Source organism: Macrobrachium nipponense, chromosome 17 (assembly GCF_015104395.2).
Source record: "Macrobrachium nipponense isolate FS-2020 chromosome 17, ASM1510439v2, whole genome shotgun sequence".
Lineage (NCBI taxonomy): Eukaryota > Metazoa > Arthropoda > Malacostraca > Decapoda > Palaemonidae > Macrobrachium > Macrobrachium nipponense.
Genome location: NC_087210.1, coordinates 70,743,456 through 70,765,955, shown reverse-complemented (window position 1 = coordinate 70,765,955; position 22,500 = coordinate 70,743,456). Strand labels below are relative to the sequence as shown.

Here is a 22,500-nt window from a genome sequence, read left to right as displayed (position 1 = left end):
ACACTAAATACCTCTATCAAACAGCTGATTCACTGAATCCATCTATCAAATATGTGATTTACTAAATACATTTATCAAATATGTGATTCACTAAGATTCACTAAATGCATCATCTACCACTATATGATTCACTTAGCGACCCTGCCAGGTCCGTACGTCAGTTACCAGGTTGTCTAGCCAGTCGGTGACAAATAGCCAAATCAATCTAAATGTCAAATCACTGCCATCATACTGGCGGGTCTCGAACTTGCTGACTCGAGACCCCATATAGTGCCCCAGACGTTCATTGATGGTTCTCTAATTATCTGAATCACTAATCCATGACCTGATAACATAATCGATCAACTGAGAGATCAGCCAATTTCCTTTTTTGAGTCAAGAATGAATAATTCATAACGCTTGAATTTCGAAATGTTGACCGCGAAAGGTTATGTAGGGCGTGTTCAAGCCTCCCTAGTCCTCGGCGAACGAGTTGCTATCATTTTAGTAGGCGTTAATGTTTGTTTGTATGGTGCTTTTACGTTGCATGGAACCAGTGGTTATTCAGCAACGGGACCAACAGCTTTACGTGACTTCCGAATCACGTCGAGAGTGAACTTCTATCACCAGAAATACACATCTCTCACTCCTCATTGGAATGACCGAGAATCGAACTCGCTTAAACCAACTGCTTTAAGAATATGTACAAGAAAAGCCGCGTCATATGCATGTAAAGAAAAAAAAAACAATCGCTTACATGAAAATAAAGTTCAATAACCCTTAGTCGATACAGGTACACTTTTGTGGTAAGTGAACGATGCTAAATAACAGCACATATAAGTAGGCGACCTAAGCCAGTGATATTACTATCTAAAATAAGATAGGAGGGATTTTAAGCCATAAACATCACCAGCGCTTCAACAAATCCTAGGATCAGGACATAAACCCAAGCAGGCAACCGCTACGGTCACAAAGGGCGACATAAATAAGAAAAAGTTCTACAGCGTCGTCACCACCTTCAGGAAGTATATTTACTGATATGATTTTTTCTGTCTTTCATAAAAGATTCAACGTGTGTGATCCTCCAGGTTCTCTCTCTCTCTCTCTCTCTCTCTCTCTCTCTCTCTCTCTCTCTCTCTCATATATATATATATATATATATATATATATAATATATATATATATATTATATATATATATATATATATATATTAGACGAAAGTGTTTGTGTATTTAAGCGAACCCGTAGGATCACAGACAGAAGTTGATCTTTTTCGAAAGGTAAAATAAACGCCAGTCATAAAATATATATATATATATATATAAATACATACATACATTATACTGAAATAAGGTTTTCACACAAAAAGCGACTTCTTCAAAAGGATATCACATTAAACACGAATTAGAGTTAAAAAAAAAAGAAAAAAGCATGCCATTCTACAACAGAAGCGTTGGCCTTAACCTTATTTCGACTTTGCTGGGTTTTTGTTGAGAAGAGCAGTATTTTTGGACACGAGATAAGGTTCTCTTTTACTTGTAAGTTTTGGGATTATGATGCGCTTCGGCCTTACGTAACCGGCAAATATTTCATCTCAACTCCATCCTATCTCTTCCTCTCATAGCCAGCAGATCGTAATCTCATTTTGTCAACACAAGTAATATATAATTTTATGTCCAAATATTTGGGGATAGTCAACTCATCTCTCTCTCTCTCTTCTCCTCTCTCTCTGTCTCTCTCTCTCTCATATGTGAGCTTCTAGCCGTCTCCGTCTTTATTTCAGCAATACAATTTTTTTTGTGATAATAATTTGGAACTCTCTCTCATATTGTATTTCAGCAATACAATTTTTTTTTCATAATAACGTGGAACTCCTCTCTCTCTCTCTCTCTCTCTCTCTCTCTCTACGAGCAGTCTGTCACATCTATTACCACGGAGCCTAGATCATATGAAGGTTTATTTAATTCTCATTTAATTCTCTTCCTTTTCCGCAAAATTTGATCACAGGAAGCTGTTCGACAGCGTCCTCTTTTTGTGTTAGTCTGCCCTTCTGTCACAGGCAGGCAGGCAGGCAGTCAAGAAAGTTTCCCTTCAGCCCAATTAATACTAGTACTCAGACTATCAAGGTTTAACAGACTCTGGTCCTGTTGACATTTTCGCTTCAAGATCAAATACTGCAGTTTCCTCAAAGATGTGTGCAACTGAATTCAACCTCTTTTGAAAGGTTTGTCACTGAAAAGTGAATAATCTCGACTTTATTCAAGTTTTCAAAATTATTCTACATACACCATGTTACTACAAACAGGAGAGAGAGAGAGAGAGAGAGAGAGAGAGAGAGAGAGAGAGAGAGAGAGAGAGAGAGAGAGAGAGAGAGAGAGAGTTCCGAATTATTTTGAAAAAAAAATATAGTTGAAGTACAGAAATAGACGATTAGAAGCCCACTTGAGAGAGAGAGAGAGAGAGAGAGAGAGAGAGAGAGAGAGAGAGAGAGAGAGAGAGAGAGAGAGAGAGATTTCCTCATCTATCCTTCCCAAGATAAAATAAACCCCAGACACAAGACTTCCAAGTTGACACTTACAGCAACACACGATACCATCATCGGCTCAATCATCAGCGGAGCGTAGCTGGCAGAAACGGTCTTATATATTCCTTATGAAACTAATCATTAACTTCTTTGTTTCCTCTTTCCGCGTCACTCCCACTGTGGCTGACGATCAGCATCACCATCTGCGTCAGCAGAGTCAGCATCAGGCCTCTTACGTAACAAACCGATGAGGTAAGCAGAAACTGATGCCAACACTTATAAAGATAAAAATAAAGAGACTTTGAAGTTTTTCTCTGTTACCGCTATTCATTTACTCATATATTCTCTCTCTCTCTCTCTCTCTCTCTCTCTCTCTCTCTCTCTCTCTCTCTCTCTCTGTTTAGCTATAAAGATCTAAGCAAATGAATAGAACGATCCAGTCAAATTAACTATGATATTTTCTCCAAGGAATTGTAAGGGGATGGTTTGAGAGAGAGAGAGGGTAAATCCAAGGATACCTGTATCCTCAAATATACACACAAAATAAATTTCTGGTTTTTGGCCGACAGTAACTATAAAAAAAAATTCTATTGCATGAGATATGAATTAGGTAAATTTCCCTATCCTGTATATAACAACAGGAAACAGAACCACTAACTGTCATAATAACCATATAAAAATAAGTGATGCTGCCATTGAGAGAGAGAGAGAGAGAGAGAGTAAGAGAGAGAGAGAGAGATGAAGAAGAGAGAGAGAGAAGAGAGGGAGAGAGAGAGAGATCCCCCCCCCGACGATCCCTTGGAAAGAGACGAGAGATTTGAGAGAGAGGAGAAAGTTTAATTCCCTACAGTGCAGCAAGTTACCATTCACTTGAATAGCTGGCAGAAAAATCTCTTACCAGAAAAGATAAGCCGTTTTATGGCTGCCTAATAAAAACGGGATCTAAAGTTTTTTTTTTTTCGTGTTTACTTCTATTCTGTTCAATTGCCCTCTCTCTCTCTCTCTCTCTCTCTCTCTCTCTCTCTCTCTCCTCTCTCTCTCTCTCTGAGCAAAGTATTTTTTGTTTACTATATATATAAGATATTGTTTAACAATTTATAAGCAAGACAATTTTTTTTCTCGTGAAAATTAATGTCATGGTTTAGTTCAGCAGAGGTCTTTCAATATTTAGCAGAAAAAACTCTCTCTCTCTCTCATGTGATACAAGGTTTTTGTTCATGGAATCTTTTGATATTTTCTTCATATCTCTATTGGTAAGTTTTCTGGTGTCATGGTAAAGTAACTGTATGCTACACACAAATAAAATTATTTGGGTTAAAACAAATCTTACCCCGCACAGTTCCAGTACGAACAAAATATGTTTTCGAGACTTAAAAAAAATACAAAAATCTAATTTACTTCACTATATTTACTGGTCCTAAAAACACCTGCGACACCTAAAAGACGAAAAAAAAAAAAAAAAAAAAAAAAAAAACCAGGTTACACATCAAGAAACCAGCAAAATGAAAACTGTCACCATCACCAGTAAATATTTTTCAAACCAGAGACCTCTCGCCTTGTGGTTACTTACAACAATTAATAATAACACTTCCCACACTTACGGAAGATAATATGCTGTTCCCCGGAAATAACAAGTCAATTTATACTGAAAAAAAGTTAATCAACGTAAAACCAACGTGGAAATCCAAATGGAAATCTATTGAAAGAAATCTCTTTCGCTGTTGAAAATGGTATAAGATCAAAGAAATCACAAGGATACCTAGATGAGGCATTAACTGAGCAAACACACAAAAACACAAAAAAGGAAATGAGAAAAATAATTAAGTCATAAAGATAAGAGGGTAAACAAGTATCAAGAAAACCAATGTAATCAGGGATTCAAAATGTCAGCCACACCCATGAAGAAAATCAAAATAAAAAATAACTTACAAATGAGTCTTGATAAGGAGAGGGCATTGGATATGCTCCTACCCCCTTCCCCCGAACCGGCCCCACCCCTTCCCTCCACTCCCCAACGCCACCCGCTGGAGAGAGTGAGAGGGGAAAACTACAGTAAATCTGAACCCCGTGACATTTGATATTTCGTTCCTAAGTCTGTGACATTATACTGAATCCAGCCATGTAAATAATAAACACGAGTCGGTTTAATCTATCTACGTAACCCTAATAATTTCTTTAGTCAGGATGTCGTCTACTCCTCTCTCTCTCTCTCTCTCTCTCTCTCTCACATATGCACGCGCATACACAACACGCACGCATGCATATTCACACATGTGCACGCGCACACAGAGGGAAGGATAAAAAAAAAAAAAACAGTGATCTGCACCAATCATGTTCTGTTACTTAAAAATAGAATGAACACCAGACACAGAATTAAACCAAATAAAGAATAATGGCTGAATATGGAATATCTTGAATATGCAAGTCATCATTCTCTAAAGGAGATATAATGCAAACACACACGGTTCACTATACTGTGAGGTCAATCTGATATTATACGGTACTGTGAGGTAAATCTGAGGTCAAAAGATACTCTGAAGTAAATTTGAGATTATATACCATGGTACAGTAAGGTAAATCTGAGATTAAAAGATACTGTGAGATAAATCTGAGATCAAACGTTACTGTGAGGTAAATCTGAGATTAAACATTACTGAACGGCAAATGTCAGAATATATGAGATAAATCAGAGATCTACCGATACTGTGAGGCAAATCAGAGATTGGAAATTTCTGAGGTAAATCAGAGATCTACCGATACAGTGAGGTAAATCATAGACAAAAAAAATTCTATGAGGTAAATCGGAGATGAAGAGATTCTATGAAGCAAATCATAGATCAAACAATACTGCGAGGTAAACCAACGTTAAACGGTACAGTGAGGTCAATCAGAGATTGAACGATACAGTGAAGTAGATGAAAGATCAAACGATACTGTGACGTAAATCGATTAACCGAGATCAACCTCAGTTTTACAAATACATCAGAAAATTCTAAATACATCGTTTTTCATCTTCGGCCAAAGTCTTCTACAACGAAAGAAAATATTTTCATCTTCGGCCAAAGTCATCTACAACGAAAGAAAATATTTTCATCTTCGGCCAAAGTCATCTACAACGAAAGAAAATATAAGTTTAGAAATAATAAACAAATGTATGGAATGGAATTTCAAATTGGTCCAGATCGAGCGTTCTATTTTTTTGCTCCCGGAAATCAAACGGATAAGGTCACTGGCACATGCAAGCCTGCACCCTTGATTGAGTGTTCGACCTTAAGACATAAATGTTATCAGTGAGGGAGACAACACCAAGAAGTTTCAAAACTACAACAATGAGAGAATCACTTTACTCATAATGTCCCTCACCTAAATTCAACAAGGACCAGTCAAATCAATCCGGGGGAAACTGCTCTTCACCTATTGAACCCCACAGTGGTATTGCTTTCGCCCTTCTTCCTCGTATTTAAATCCCACAGGGGCTCCAAGTAAATTACTCAAATAATAGGATACATTTCATTTTCAATCCCACACGGGTCTCCAAGTAAATTACTAATATTAAAATGATGGAAAACATTCCACTTTTAATCCCACAGGGATCTTCAGTAAATTACTAATATTAAAATAAAGGAAAACATCCCATTTATATAATTCCAAAAGGGCCTCCAAGTAAATTACCCAAGTTAGGATAGGGGAAAATATTCCATATTTAATACTCTTAAACCCCCATCTTGAATAATTACAATTCGCCAAGGGGTTCCTTTTCTATCTTAATCCCCAAAGGGAACAACGCATCCACAATTCCACAAAACCGAGGTACTGTCTATACCATCCTTTTACGCCAAGGAATATCAACTCTCCTTTTTTCTCTTGTCTTTGTTTAACCTTGGCATGTGACGACGTAAAGACAACTCTCTCTCTCTCTCTCTCTCTCTCTCTCTCTCTCTCTCTCTCTCTCTCTCTCTCTGTGTAAAGCTTACTAAAATTTTATGAAAATTTCCTGATTGTCTTTCGGTTTAATGATTTTAAATACTTTATGAAAGGCACATTTTCTGTCAAGGTATTGATGGACGCCAACTAAAAACACTGAAAACACAAATACCAAAATTAAAACGAACCTAATTACTTTGGATAAGAAGCGAAAAGCGCTGGTCACATTTCAACAATGCCTGGCGACTAATGTCTCAACTAGATATCTAAAAAAAACTGATGCATCATTATCTGAACAGACCGAGACAATATTACAGAATATGTCAATTTTCCTTAGCAGTGGTTTAGTAACACGAACTGAGCTGAAGGACAGAATATTACTGGTATTTACATTTTGCCACCAAATACATCTGTTTGCCTTTTCGCAAAAGTTCTTTGTCTTTTTTACGACGTATGAACGACTTTAAATGCACTGAATGTGACATATATATATATATATATATATTATATATATATATATATATATATATATATATATATATATATACCTGTAATGTTCACATACTAAAATACCTATTATATCTTATAATATGTAATATATATTGTAATACATATATATTATAAACGCTTGTATCTTAAGAAATCACAAGTTGCAACTCCAGATTATGATTTTATATTTTATATATATATATATATTATTTGATTATTTATTATATTATAATATATACACATAGATCTATATATATATAATATACTATCAGATATATATATATATATATATATCTGTACACATATAGTATATATATATATTATTATATATATATACACACACATACGTAATAATAAAATCATAATCTGGAGTTGCAACTTGTGATTTCTTAAGATACAAGCGTTTTATATATATAGTATTACAATATATATACATATTATAATATATAATATGTATTTTAGTGTGTGAACATACAGGTATAAAAAATACATATAAAGAGAAACAAAAACGGTACAAGCATAAAAAAACACAGAAACAGAAACGAGAGAGAGAGAGAGAGAGAGAGAGAGAGAGAGAGAGAGAGAGAGAGAGAGAGAGAGAGATTTATGGCAACACCATGAAATCAGACATGAAGTTCAGAAAACCGTTTAACCTTTCGCAATAATTAAAGAGAAGGGAGGCTTTACCTTTTGGCATCCACGCCCACCCATAGAAGGACGAGTTCACCGAGCAGGGGAGAAAAAAAAAAAAAAAATAAATAAATAAAACTAAACAAACAATTTTTTTCCCCTTTCAGACGAACAAACCACCTTCGCCGACAGATGACGAGATTTCGCGCATTTCGAGGGCGAAAGTGACTATTCCAGTGACCTTTTGACCTGACACGGGTCGTAAATGCTGTGACCTTTGTCCTGTCGGGATTTAGATGTCTCATCCACGTTGACAAATAGTTAATTAAAGTCAAAGAAGGTTTGGACTTATGCTTCTCACTTGCTTCACAGATATACTTCGAAAATCTAGAAGATACGGACAAAATAAAAAACTAAAATCTAGAAGACTGAAAAATCAAACCAGTTTTGCCAAAAATTTTTAATAAATAAAAAGCAAGCAATTGCAAAGTTGAAAATCAGATCCAATACTCAAAAGATAAAAAAAAATTAATAAAAAATCCAGGGCATATTTAGAAAATGAAATCCAGTAATCATCATATAATTTTACGAGGAAAAATTCAATATATTTATTAAGAATCATAATATTAAACAAGAACAGAAAAATAGCACCAACAAAGTAAGAAACAATGAAATGAAAAACAACAACTAAATCAAAGTCGTCAGTCAATATGAAAATATATGAACTTTACTGATTTTCCTACTAGACATGGTGGGGAATTATTTACCGTAGTTCATAATAATATTTTTGATAATAACTGAAACCAGTAAAAAATGCGCCGAAGTTTCTTCAGTTTCTCACTAGATGCGGTAGAGTGAGAGTGCGTCCTATGTCTCCGGAAAGTGATGCTAGATTCACGATGTATGGCTCACCTTAACCTTAAATTAAATAAAAACTACTAAGGTTAGAGGGCTGCCATTTGGTATCTTTGATGATTGGACGGTGGAGGATCAAAATACCAATTTGCAGCTCTTGTCTCTTTCTTCTTCTTCTTCTTCTTCTTCTTCTTCTTCTTTTTTTTTTTTTTTTTTTTTTTTTTATAGAGAAGACAGAGAAAAATAGTGAGGACGGACGGACACACAAAGCCATCACAATAGTTTTCTTTTACAGGAAACTAAAAAATAAGTGGACACAGACGAATATTTTTCAGGTGTATATTTCCAGGACAGTGCATCATTTTACCAAACGAACCGTAAATTAAAAAAAAAATAATGAACTTTTATTTATTTCCTACTGAATATGATTGAGATTATTTACGGCAATTTGGGTACACGCCTTATTATTATCATCCTTTCCAATGACACATGGAAAATCCGTTAGTTCAATGACCTGAATAACAATTTACCAAAGAACTGAGTGTCCTTGAGGAAGTAAGCCACGTGCAGAGTCAAATACAGATTAACATTCACAACATAAATAAATACCTCCTTGCAGTACTTCTGATCCTCAAGGATAATTTCCATTTTAATGGTGATCAACTTCACGATTACCGAATCATCGTCTTGAAGAGATATTCAGTTTTAGGAAATCATAACATAATCAAGAAGAAGAAGAAGAAGAAGAAGAAGAAGAAGAAGAAGAAGAAGAGAGAGAGAGAGAGAGAGAGAGACATGCATTAAAGGGAATAACTTCATAAAAGATCAGCGATGTGCATTAGCTTAAGTATATCTTTCAGGTATCGATTTCTTCCATTTAAAGTTCATAAAAGGACTGAAATCTAACAAGAGAATCTAATTGCGACACCTGTATACATGCAAAAAGACGTATTAATGAAACGAAACACCGGATACATTACAGAATAAATCTGATTAAAAATACGATTTTGTAAATGGGGTTCGGTTTGTGAAATTTACGTTTCCCATTAAGTTAATGGAAAAAAAGATCTTACACAAACATCAGGACGTCCTTCATTTTGATCTTGATTTACGAAAGCTTGGCATGGCGACGTAGTAATTAATTACGGTATGTACGGTAGTTAGATTTAAAACTGGCTGAATATAATGTTGACATCATCGACATCACCATCATATTGAAGACATCCTGAAATCTGACGGTGTCATCTTTCATCTCAATACTTGGGATATCACAAGATCACGCAGGTCAACTCAGACTAGTCTGAGTCCCCAGCCCCTCTTAGCTCGTATACGACAACGACCAGGAGTCAATCGAAGGAAAGATTCTTTCGTATTTTAAGACCAGATGGGTCATTTCATATCCGTGTACGCAACTGAAGGATAATCAACTGGTTCAATTTGTATAGAGATGCAAGCACAGAGCCATCTCTGGATTTGCTGAATAGCTGGACGAGAATGGCTGAAAACATAATGACTGTAAAGGTACTAAAGGAATCAGAATAAATAGCGTGAGGGAATGGAATATGAAATTTAAGTCAAGGGCCAAGCCCTGGGACCTGCGAGGTCATTCAGAGCTGAAAGGGGGAAATTGAGAGTAAAAAAAAAAGGTCTTAAATGTGTAACAGGAGGAAAACTTCGCTGTTGCACTACGAAGCAATTATTAGTAGAAGGTGGAAAGTACGACGGAAGGGAGAGAACATGAACGGAGGTATAGGAAAAGGATAGCACTGACCCCTACGGAACAGAGTAGTCAACCATAGAGAACTTAGCACTGCTGTCAATTCAGCAGTCAAAAATGAAGTGAACCTGAAGTGCTCCTGGTTATTTCAGCTACAATGGAAGGTTATTTTGAACAATTGCAAGGCAAGCCTCGTCTTGGATGGAAAATACGCAGCTGCGGTCAAAAAGATGAACTCTTTTGTTCTCGGCAGAAGTTACGGAAACTGTTGACCACATTCCTCCATGTGAGGACCGACAGAAGACGTGAATCTTAAAATATTAGTTCACAAGTCACTTGAAATACGAAAAGAAAACCAGATGAAGGCCTCAGCATTTAACACCTCAGGTGCTTCCTGGAAAGCATGAAAATGAGCTAGCAGCTAATTTGTATGATAAATAGCTCTTGAACTAACCTTGATTAGATAGATTCATTCATTACATAACCACAGCTGCTCTATAATTCTGGGCAGGCTAATTAATTAACGTGGCCTTTTTTTGTCATCACTGTTAACATTCCAAGAAATGACTGACGCTATAGAGAATATAAATACAAATGGAATGAAATATACGCCTTCGTATTAAGAGCATAGCTAATCACTTGATAGCGAAGAAAAAATGCTTCATTAAAAATGAAATGCATTTTTATACATATGAGAGCAAAACGACAAGTATTGAAGATAGCAAATAATGTCGAATCAGAACACGCAAAAATTCTGTCCGCATCAAAATGAAAAGATGGCCAGGAAAATAAGTGGCATTAGAAAAAATAACAAATGAAAATACAAGCCTTTAAGAAAATAAACAACAAAGAAACAGACGAACACGCAGAAATCCTGCCCGCATCAAAAGGGAAGGATGGACAGAAAAAAATAAAATTGATTTTACTGTACTACTAACACGCCTGGGCCTTGAAGACAGCCAGCTTGATCCAGCCACTGAGGGAATCCGTGAACCCAGTCGCCTACTGACTGTTTTCCTACAATTTTACTTTTACTCCTTTTCGTCACATGCACTCGCGTGCACGTGAACGCTACTCTAGCTGCGGAATAATTGCAGGAGAGTCGAAAATGTTTATTCCGCTTTATACCGGACTTCAAGGATAAATTACATTGCCGAGGGAGGAAAGATGACTTCGGAATTGCCTTTGCATCATGCATATTCGTTTATCCTTTCGTGTACGCGCGTAGGCAAGGCATTAATTCATGTCACTGCAGGTTAAGTCTACGAAAAAAAAGGTCTAATTTTGTTTCATACAGAAGCTCCACATGAGAGTGAAACAGCACGAAACAACATGTACACACACAACAATGACGGTCAAGTACAAAAGACCAAAATGGTCGTCTTCCCGAGGGCGTTTTGGAAATGAGAAATACAGACTTTTAAGAATCAAGTAACACAGACTAGTAAGAACCAGATCCAACAACAACAGGTTCCAGTCGTTCAACTTCCCCAGACGCAAACCTAGGGGGGGTCTCACCCCACCCCTCCTCCCGCTCCCCTTCCCTCTCCTCACGTCTCCGAGCTGAGAGCTCGACGGAATGAGAAAAATCTTCTGAACTTTGGGAAAACTTAGTTTATCTAGTTATTCCAGTTTCAGTGGGATTACTGACTTCTGCGGAAGGATTACACACTGCTTGTTCCTTACTTTCACATGGCAACGCCCCGATGAACTCACATCTCGGGAAACTGTATATACAGAATTTCCGGCCCTTCCCCACCCAATTTTTAAAGTCTTCCATTTTCCATATGGGCGTTTGTTTCTAGAGACTGACAAACAAGTTAATTGTATTTTTGTTTTTCCATGGTAATCATGATAATCATGATAAATGCAGGACAGACGGAGGAGGACAAGCAACGGTGGAGCAAGGAGAACATTTTTTGCAATTCTTAAGCAGCAGTCGAGCAACAACATTCAGCATCGAAGTTCTAGGACACTTTAATTTTCTCTCGCAGCAAAGACCTTTATATTTTAACATGCTCTTCAAATGCAATGCATTCCTCCCTGAAGTTTAAAACCCATTGAGGTTACGGAGCATGCGAGAAATATTTTACAAGGTTTCGAAGAAGAGGATTAAGGAAAGGAAAATGCTACTGCACAACCAACTTTAGATGGTCACATTTTTCAAAACAAAACCCACGTAAGGTAGAGGTCTTTAAAACGGTGTTTTGCTACTAAGCCATAAAATACTGTTATACATTCTGGCATTGTTCCGAAATCGCATCAATACAAGTGATCATAAATACACATCAAAACAAGAGAACAACTGGTTTTCTTTTCAGGCGACAAAAATAATGTATTTGCTTCCTTGCTTGAGGTCTTGGTGTTTAAATATAAAAATAATTTCAACAAGTTTAGCTTATGATCAAGCCTAAGTGCTTTTATCTTCGGGAAGAATTTCTCTGGATAGCAATATTTTTATTTTGGTGGAATTATCAATAGAGATCCGGGCCTAATATGAAAAGTCACTGAAGCTCAATAAATTTCTTTTCAGTTCCTAGTACCTTTATTTTTACTATATTTTTTTAGTTGTAATACATGAATCCATATGTTAAACATTTCATTACATAATAAATACCAAAAGAGAGGGGGGTTTCATAGAATATGTACCTCACGATTTTTTTTACCGTTTACGATAGAAGCACTTTCATTCTTCCTGAACACATATAATTAATGAGTAAAACTTACAAGATCATGAAGTATAATTAAGAGTTGAACGGTTCACAAGTTGTTTAACGAAAGGCATTTCCCGATTCAAGCAAAAGCAGTAAATGACAAAATGTTACCATCATCATTAGCAGTTCTATCAGTACCTGGAATAACAGCACTATCAATATACCCTCATTGAAAGCATTCTTTTCGAAGTAAACCACCGAACATCAACTTAACGAACGAGATGTAATAGCTGTAAATGACCGTATTTACAAAAAAATAGTGTAAAAAAATTATCTAGATGCGAATCTATTTTACACAGACAGAAAGAGAGGGCATGGAATACCAGAATCAAGAAAATGATCAAGATGAGAGTCAGTTTTAAACCAACATAAAACTGGGGGCACCGACTACTGGAATAAATAAGCTTCCATAAGAGCTGGCAGAAACCGCTCTGCTACTTCCTGGACTTACCCAGTGACTAACGAATTTCATAGATTGCAGACGATGTAAATTTTCTTCGCGTATCATTCCAGGAAAAAGGGACTGGACTTGTTTGCTCAGAAGAAGAAGAAGAAGAAGAAGAAGAAGAAGAAGAAGAAGAAGAAGAAGAAGAAGAAAATAAAACGAGGTAATGGAGAAACTAAGTTCATTTGTGCCCACTTCTGACCTTTCAGATTAATATCAAATGACCTTTAAACGGGATTCTGGAATCATCATTACGCCGAGCTATTCATTAACTTTCCTCTACCACACTTCAATATATAGACCACAGAGCTATGCATCTTGTGAGTTTTACTAATATATACATACATACATATATGCATATATATATATATATATATATATATATAGATATATATATATATATATATATTTATATATTATATTGTTTAAAAGATTAATTTTTACTTATATATACATGGAAAAATTCTATTTGAATATATACATAAAAATTTATATGCATACACACACACACACACACACACACACACACACACACACACACACACACACATATATATATATATATATATATATATATATATATATATATGTGTGTGTGTGTGTGTGTGTGTGTGTTTCTGTGTTTCTGTGTGAACCCAAGGGCACGTGTGACTGCTTGCATGCGTCTGAGTTGCAGTTTAAACAAGTTCTGATGCCTCTCCTTGAGATCTATTCCATAAGCTCCTTGCTCTTGTACTCAGAGCATGAGAGAGAGAGAGAGAGAGAGAGAGAGAGAGAGAGAGAGAGAGAGAGAGAGAGAGAGAGGAGGGGGTGGGGGGCTGGGAATAACATAAGAGAATAAACCCTTTAATATTAAGCAGCATACGCACGTATTATATTAGATCTTGCCTCGAAAGAGACAGGAAATTTTATGTAAATTTAATTTCATGAGCGTCTTTTCTATATGTAAATTTGGCCACAAAAACTGGGAAAGAGGCGTTTTACTTTCACGAAATAATCTTATCCATTATAAATACATATCGTCCCCTATTTCCGCAAAATAATCCCTGAAACATTTCCTTTCAACTCCCTTTACTATTTTTTCTTTCCATAACTTCTTTTGACCACAGATCTCTTAGGTTTTATGCAAATGTTATTACCGCAGAACTCCCGTCCTTTCCCCAGATTACCAAAGACATGGCGACCATCGTATATATATCTGGAGCCCATGACTACGCGAATGTCCTCTGGGAAGAGAACTGACGGCAATTCCCCGAGTTTCTGATCTTCGAGTCGGAAAATTACCAATAGTTTTCTTTTCTTGTTTTTCCAGATTCAACTTTGATATCCAGAACGGCTCCTTTATGAGTTTTATTTGGTCTTCTTAATATCTCTGTGGCGATTCATCTTCCAACAAATGTTTACATTACTACATCTCAGCTTCCGTAATTTTAAACATCTCTCTACTTCACATAAATATTGCACATTTCTTGAGGCTCTTACAGCATTCTCAAAATAAAGTCAATTCAGGTGTCGAGGGATAAAAATCCACCTCACTTCAAGGGGTCCGGTATCATTCAAAGTTCTCCCAACTAAACTCATTTAATGATAAAAACGAAAAGAATTTTATTTTAAGCTGTGTAATAAATGTTGAATGGTGAATATCATTCTATTATGGCAAATGCGTTATTACTTGTTATTGTTTGTTTGTATGGTGTTTTTACGTTGCATGGAACCAGTGGTTATTCAGCAACGGGACCAACGGTTTTACGTGACTTCCGAACCACGTCGAGAGTGAACTTCTGTCACCAGAAATACACATCTCTGACTCCTCAATGGAATGTCCGAGAATCGAACTCGCGGCTACCAAGGTGGCAGGCCATGACCAAACCGACCACGTCATTGAGGCGCTTTTTATCACTAGTTAGGTGTAGTAAATGATTCTTCCTCTTCTGCCTAGTTTTGACATTCTCTTAGGCAACATTTTCTTAAGAAACACCTCTATCGCTTCTTTAATCGTAATGGCCCATAAACATTCACCCCCCTCCCCCCTTACCTCTGATGACCAGGGCTCAAGCATGTGGGGGGGGGGGACGGGTACTACTTTCCTGGGGTCGGCAGTCTGGGGGTCCCGCGACAGCAGCTTATGCATTTCAAATTTTCTTTTTAGAGAATAAACAAAATCAAAGGATGAAGGATGCTCAAGGGGACCATGCTCCCCTAACGATTAAATTAATTGACCAGGATGGGGGAAACCACATAGGCATAGTCATGATCTTTTCATCAGTATAGCATGACAAAAGCTGCGTAATATATTACGGAAGAATTGGTGAACATCAGTGAAGTCAGAAGGTTACAAACCACTAGGGGTGGGGAGAGAGAGAGAGAGAGAGAGAGACCTTAAAAATCCTTGGCAATGTTGGGAACGTCATGATGGCCGTCTCGTCGATCCTCTTGTAAATAAAAGGAAAAAATACTTCCATTACTGCGATGTTAATCGATATTCCGTCAATATAGATAAAACCCAGTATTAATCCACTCTAATGCTACACGTCACAAGACCAATAAATAGTACTTATATTCTGTTATTGTCCTTTTGGTCACTATTAGTAACTGGTTTTTACAGTTTCGTCTTCACATTTGAAAACGAGAGAGAGAGAGAGAGAGAGAGAGAGAGTATAACCGTGTTTATAAATTACCATTGTCCCCCATCACTGCCTGTACATTTTCTATGAAGCCCTCAAAGAATAAGAAAATTTTTCGAATCGCAAACGATAAAGGTTTATTAATCTACGGAGACTTGCTATTCTAGTACCATCATGCGACAATAATAATTGCCATAATGCTCCCATTACTGAGACGAATTACACAGTTATGAGCAAAGTACTCATAGCAATTTCAATAGCAATCATGGACATTATCATTAAATATTACTGTTATAGCTTAATTCTTATTGCTGTGTTTATTTCATTCCGATTGATTTTGTCATATAACGGCTAAGTTGTTACTATTCATAGACACCAACTTTAATGGGATTATCAATTTCATAATTAATACCGTGCTTAATATTATCGATACTCTTGGTCAGCAAAATATACATTTATGAATAAATAACAAGGTCTTCGTTTCTACGAACATCACTCACGTTATCAAAACTAATCTAGGCCATTAAAAGCTGGCCCGTTTTACGTAAGCTCATAACTACGCGGTTATTACAAACAGATTACATTTTTTATCGGGCACATCATTTGCGTCCTTATTTTTAATATCGTTGGCTGGCTTTACTGATGGACTCGGTTAAAAATAGACCTTGCTTGACTAAGGGTAAATGGATTCATTCCGAAATTCGTTATCAGAGTATTAAATTTTCACTCAGTTGTATAATTTAACTTATGTTAAGAGAGGTGGCGATTACTTCCGTGTGTGTGTGTGTGTGTGTGTGTGTGTGTGTGTGTGTGTGTGTGTGTGGAGATGGTCAGATTCGAGTACCAAAATATAAAATCACTATAATATAAATAATATAATATAATAATATTAATATAATATAATATAATAATCCTACATATATATATATATCTATATATATATATATATAGTTATATATATATATATATATATATTCCTAGTTGATCCGGATTGTACTAGATGTGGCGTCCACTATTTTAAGACTTCACTAATTTTCTTATTTCTTCTTATCTTCACAGACAAAACCCAAAGAAAGGGAAAAACCTGTTGCAATGCTGCTCTATTTCTTCGCTTCTGCTGACTACAGAGCCACTGACCCGTAGCTATCATCTGGGTTACAACAGGTCAACAACGAAGCTTGACTCCAATATATAGTTGAGTAGAGACACATGGGGGCTGACACATTAATCTGAATAAAAGGACGCCTGAACAAAAGAATTTCTCAATGTTACTTTTCTTTTCACACTGCATTCTTTTCTCGGGTATTATTATTAATAAAATATGCATGCAAGCAGAAAACAACAAGTTCCACAAACCTAGCTCCCGCATTATAAAACTGAAAATTCTCGTCCACAACAATTCCTGCACCATTCACATCCTACAAAATCTACCGATGATAAAAAAAAAAAAGGAGTGAAATATAAAACTGTCTTGCACAGCTGAGTGTTCTGTCTCTTCGGGGGAAACGAGAGAGAGCAAGAGGGCCAACCAGGGAAACTTTCACCTATAATCAAAAAGTTTTCCAATTTCGTTTTCACCACTTTCACTACCTTTTCTAATTTGAGTGTGCTCTTGCGTCGCCTTCACGAGATGAGATCGTATTTTCTGATTTTTTTTTTTTTTACCTTTTTTTGCTCTCATTCTTCTTTTTTTCATGACAGTTGGCCAGTAAAGCTTCGATTTAGGTGGCCTTGACACTGAAGATTCGTCATACTGATACAAAACTGGGTAGACCGTGGCGATTCTTTAACTAATCTAGTTTTTTCCAAGATTTTTACTAAACGCAAAACTGCAAAACTAATTTTTTTTTATATAAAAAGCAACGACACCTGTGCTTTTAGAATTTTTGTCCCTAACATAGCAATATCCAAAGAATATATATATAGATATATATATATATATATATATGATTATATATATATATATATATATACATACATATATATACATATATATACACACACACACACACACACACACACACACACACATATATATATATATATATATATATAGATATATATATATATATATATTCATATATATATGAGCGAGAGAGAGAGAGAGTGGGGGGGGGGGGACAATATGTCACCACTCAAGAAAATATAGCTAATGAATTTTTATAATAATAGCTTGCACCTGGGTACAACCCTTAATATTCTTTTTATAGCCCCGGGGTGTACTATTTGGTGAATCATATATTATCAACTTCATGTCCAGTTAACATTCTACCCAGAGTCTCTTCGTACAATTTTCTTTCAGTAAAAGCCATTTATTTCGCCGACGCTTGCTAGTAGAGGTAACAGCTTTTTAACTTGCTAGTAGAGGTAACAACCATTAAACTTGCTAGCAAAGATAACAGCTTTTAAACTTGCTAGTATAGGTGACAGCTATTAAATTTGCTAGTAAGGGTAACAGCTATTAAGTTTACTAGTAAAGGTAAGAGCTTTTAAACTTGCTAGTAAAGGTATCAGCTTTTAAACTTGCTAGTAAAGGTAACAGCTATTAAACTTTCTAGAAAAGGTAAGAGCTTTTAAACTTACTAGTAAAGTTAACAGCTTTTAAACTTGCTGGTAAAGGTAACAGTTTTAAAACTTGTTAGTAAAAGTAGCAGCTTTTAAACTTGCTAATAAAGATACCTAAATCCTTTTTAACTTGCTAGTAAAGGTAACAGCTTTTAAACTTGCTCGATAATTAGGCATCCACTATAAACATTAATAGTCTCCAAAACCGTTTTAATGAACAATGAATTTCCTCAGAGCAAGTTAAAATGTTTCCTTATCTATTCTGAAACTGATTCACTCGGACATTACAGGCCAATCATAAGCCCTGCAATATATCTTTTGCAATTTGTAACATCCCAAAACTAAATAAAATTACCAAGTAAATATCAAACATTATTTCGAAACCAAGACCAAAGAGGATAAAAAAAAGTAAGTAGCAGGACAATAAATGAACAGTCTAATTCCGGTATAAAATACAGCAACCAGCGCGCATGATTGCCAACAGTCAACAGCCGTAAGTCCTATTAGGAAAATAAGAAAAAAAGAGGAAAAAACCCCTTTCCTACGAAAAACCATATCTTTATAATTCTGCCGTTCATGAAAAAATTATTCGCTTCTGTCCTAAGGTATTAATTACCATAAAATGGAACAACACAGTACACTCAAATTACTATACTACTGTAATGCAACCTTGAAAATCATAAGTCAAAAAGTAACCTATGGGTCTGCCCTATTCCTTTCTTCCTCCCAATAAAGGTCTTCTCTCTCTCCGTCCTTTCCTTCTAAATCAACATCGCCCAATCACTTGGAAATTCCACTGGCCATATTCTGTCTTATCTCAGATTTACTGCCACACCAATAAGTAGTAAAGATCTACACGTGTAACTCATCCCATCAGAAACAAACATGGAACCATAAAAATGAAAAATAAAGAAAGTCATATGATGTGAAATGGTGCCATAAAGAACAGAGTAATGGTCTCGACTGCATTGCCTTTTCCATAACGGCCGGAGCCAAAAGCACTTGACGCAATATACGGCTTCATTTCATGAAATACGCATTCAAAGGGACGGCTACGTCTGGGGAAACGTAACACTTTCGGGGAGCAAAACCGCCGCCTTTAAATTCCTCATCACTTTGAAGATGGCTTTGAAGGAGACGGATGGTATCGGGACAGGTAGAAGCCACTTCGTCGACGGTCAAAAATACATTGTAGATTTTGCAAATAATAATAATAATAATAATAATAATAATAATAATAATAATAATAATAATAATAATAATAATAATGTCTTATTGAAAGATATTGCTGCATCGGCTGCATTCAACTTGTAAATAGTCTTTTCTATTTTTCTAATAATAGCTTTTTCTGTGCTACTACAACTGGCGAGTATTGCACCGATATTACTCATCAGGAGGAGTCAATTTCGGGGATATTGTTTAAAATTTATTTATTTATCACAGTAAATGAACAAATAGATCAAAATATAAGTCGATCTAATGACCAACGTTTCTCTCGGTATTATCAGAGCATGATTTCGTCGATGGTCAAAAATAAATTGTAGATTTTGCAAATAAGAAAAAAAAAAGTTCGTAGAAGCAGATATAGGTTATTACTACCAAAATATATGGTTTTACTGGATAGACAACAATACCAGTAATCCAACAAGAAAAATGGAATAACAATCTATGTATATAAAAGGCAATTTCTCTGTCTGTCTGTTTGTTTGTTTGTTCACTATGCACGCCCAGACTATGAAAGCTAGGGTTGCCAATCTTTGTCACAGACCCCCCTCCCCCCCAGGAATGTTTCATTCAAAATCCGAAATTCGAGTGCCGTTTCTAAGGAGATCATAACCCCTCTTTTCATACCCCCAATATTTTTTTTTAACTTTCTGGGTTGACATCTATATAGAAGTGTTTTTATGGGTACAAACAGGCTCCCCACAATATGGGGGCCATAAGGCACCATCATTAGTATGGGTGGGGGCAACCTACCCCTTGGAAATGGGGGCCCCAGGGTTTCCCACACAATTAGGGGGAAGGAGGAGGGAGTTTAACAATAGGATGAGTTTTATCAAGGGCTGTTTAATGGGGGCCTTGCGATGAAAATCTTTCTCGAGCAACCTGTCGCAACATGCATGCGCCTGCCGTCGGCCGGCGGTGCATGACCAATCCGGTCAGTGACGCAGTAGCTTTGGCTGGGGATTTTGAAGTGAATGTGAGTTCGATAACACGTCCAAAGGACGAGTACAGCTGCTAGTATAACCATAAATGGCATAAGGCAGTGTTGGTAATTCAAAATTTAGTCAAACTCAAAATGCATTTAATTTTAAAATGTAGTCAATTTCAAATGTAGTCAACTTCAAAATGTAGTCAGTTTCAAAATGTGATCAATTTCAAAATGTAGTCAACTTCAAATGTAGCCAATTTCAAAACGTAAATGTAATCAACTTCAAAATGTAGCCAATTTCAAAATGTAAATGTAGTCAACTTCAAAATGTAGTCAATTTCAAAATATAGTCATTTTCAACATGTCAATTTCAACATGAAGTCAATTTCACATAAAACCTCCAATAACACATTGAAAGTATATGCATGTCTGTATATGCGTGTACATAAAAAGTCCACTGACACTTATAGTGGAAGGATGTGTGTGATCGCAGCAGAAATTCTCACCGAGATCGAAGTCTGAATATCTCAAGCCCTTGGTTGAAGTAGCTCTCCATCGTGACCTATCTAGGCTTCATCTAAGGGCCTTCAAGGGAGACAGTCTCATTCAGCCATCTCTCCGTCGTCCGCTCCTTTTATAAGGCGTCGTTTAAATAAACTTTTTTTTTCGTTAGTCTCTCTCTCTCTCTCTCTCTCTCTCTCTCATAGGAGCACAAAGTAAGATTGACTTCGTTTATCCATCTTATAAAAATGGTCATAAAATAGCTATACAAAAGAAGGTAGTCATTACAAAAATTATATATATTTATATATAAATTATATGTGTACTATATATAAATATATTTACACGCACATACACAATATATACGTACGCACATCACTGGGCGCGCACACAAACACACACACATATACACACACACACACACACACACACACCACACATATATATATATGTATATATATATAAATATATATATATATATATATATATATATATAAATTTTACTCTTGCTATTATCACTTCATGTGTAAACACATGACAGCGACCAACATTTAAGTTAATGTTATTTTCATCCTACTTTTATCTTTTTTTTTTTAATTAAAACAAGACTTATTTGTTAAAAAACAACAGACAACACAAAGAGCTTTCACAAAACATAAGTCAGCAAAACTGCATCGGACAAATACTGTACAAACAGTAGGCAAGAATATTTTCTTAGCGTAAACAAGACGGGCCGACGTGAGCATTATTCAATCTTTGATGCTTCTTGCAACAGTAAACGATTTAGCAAGAACGCCTTTGTTCATACCGATGAAACATGCAAAGGCATTTTCAGCATTCGAATGCCATGTATAGCAGGTGATTTCATGTAGTACGCCATCTGAGAGGACCCATTCTCAGACATTTCAAGATAACTAACTGCGGCTTAAGACGTAAAGAGAGGCGCTTGGCTGGCAGTCTTGACTGCACTGTAACCAAGGACATACAAGTAACGGTAAGAAAGCTACAGAAATTTAATCTTCCTTAAAAGTTTATATAAAACGGACACATGTACAGACTGACACCGTAACATTAAAAGTTTGGGGTAAAAGTTTTGCGTTACTTTAAACTACTAGCTGACAAAAAAAAGACAATATTATATCACCATAGCTGCCTTGCCTATAGAATATATATAAAGATATATATCCGTAGTCTCGTAGCGACAGTTATCAGAAAAAGGACACAGGAACAGACTCTAACACCGTAATCTTAAAAGTTTTGGTTAACTTTAAACTACTACCCATCAAAATAAAGACAATATTGCCTTACCTATAGAGTAAAAGATAAATAGCCTCTGTCTCATAGTATATATGCACCAGACATCTGAAAACAAGGTCACAT

The 22,500-nt window shown here is 36.1% G+C and overlaps 2 protein-coding genes across 8 annotated transcripts in view; one reads left to right on the top strand and one right to left on the bottom strand.

Annotated features, from left to right (window-relative positions):
- LOC135196308 (sodium-driven chloride bicarbonate exchanger-like) overlaps positions 1 to 22,500 on the bottom strand; it is a 564,052-nt gene that overhangs the window by 276,263 nt on the left and 265,289 nt on the right. The gene's annotated exons all lie outside the window — the stretch shown is intronic.
- LOC135195940 (uncharacterized) overlaps positions 1 to 22,500 on the top strand; it is a 78,813-nt gene that overhangs the window by 22,543 nt on the left and 33,770 nt on the right. The window contains exon 3 of the mRNA XM_064222442.1: positions 13,347 to 13,441. Coding sequence (XP_064078512.1) covers positions 13,347 to 13,441 — 95 coding nt within the window. The remainder of the gene's footprint in view (positions 1 to 13,346; positions 13,442 to 22,500) is intronic.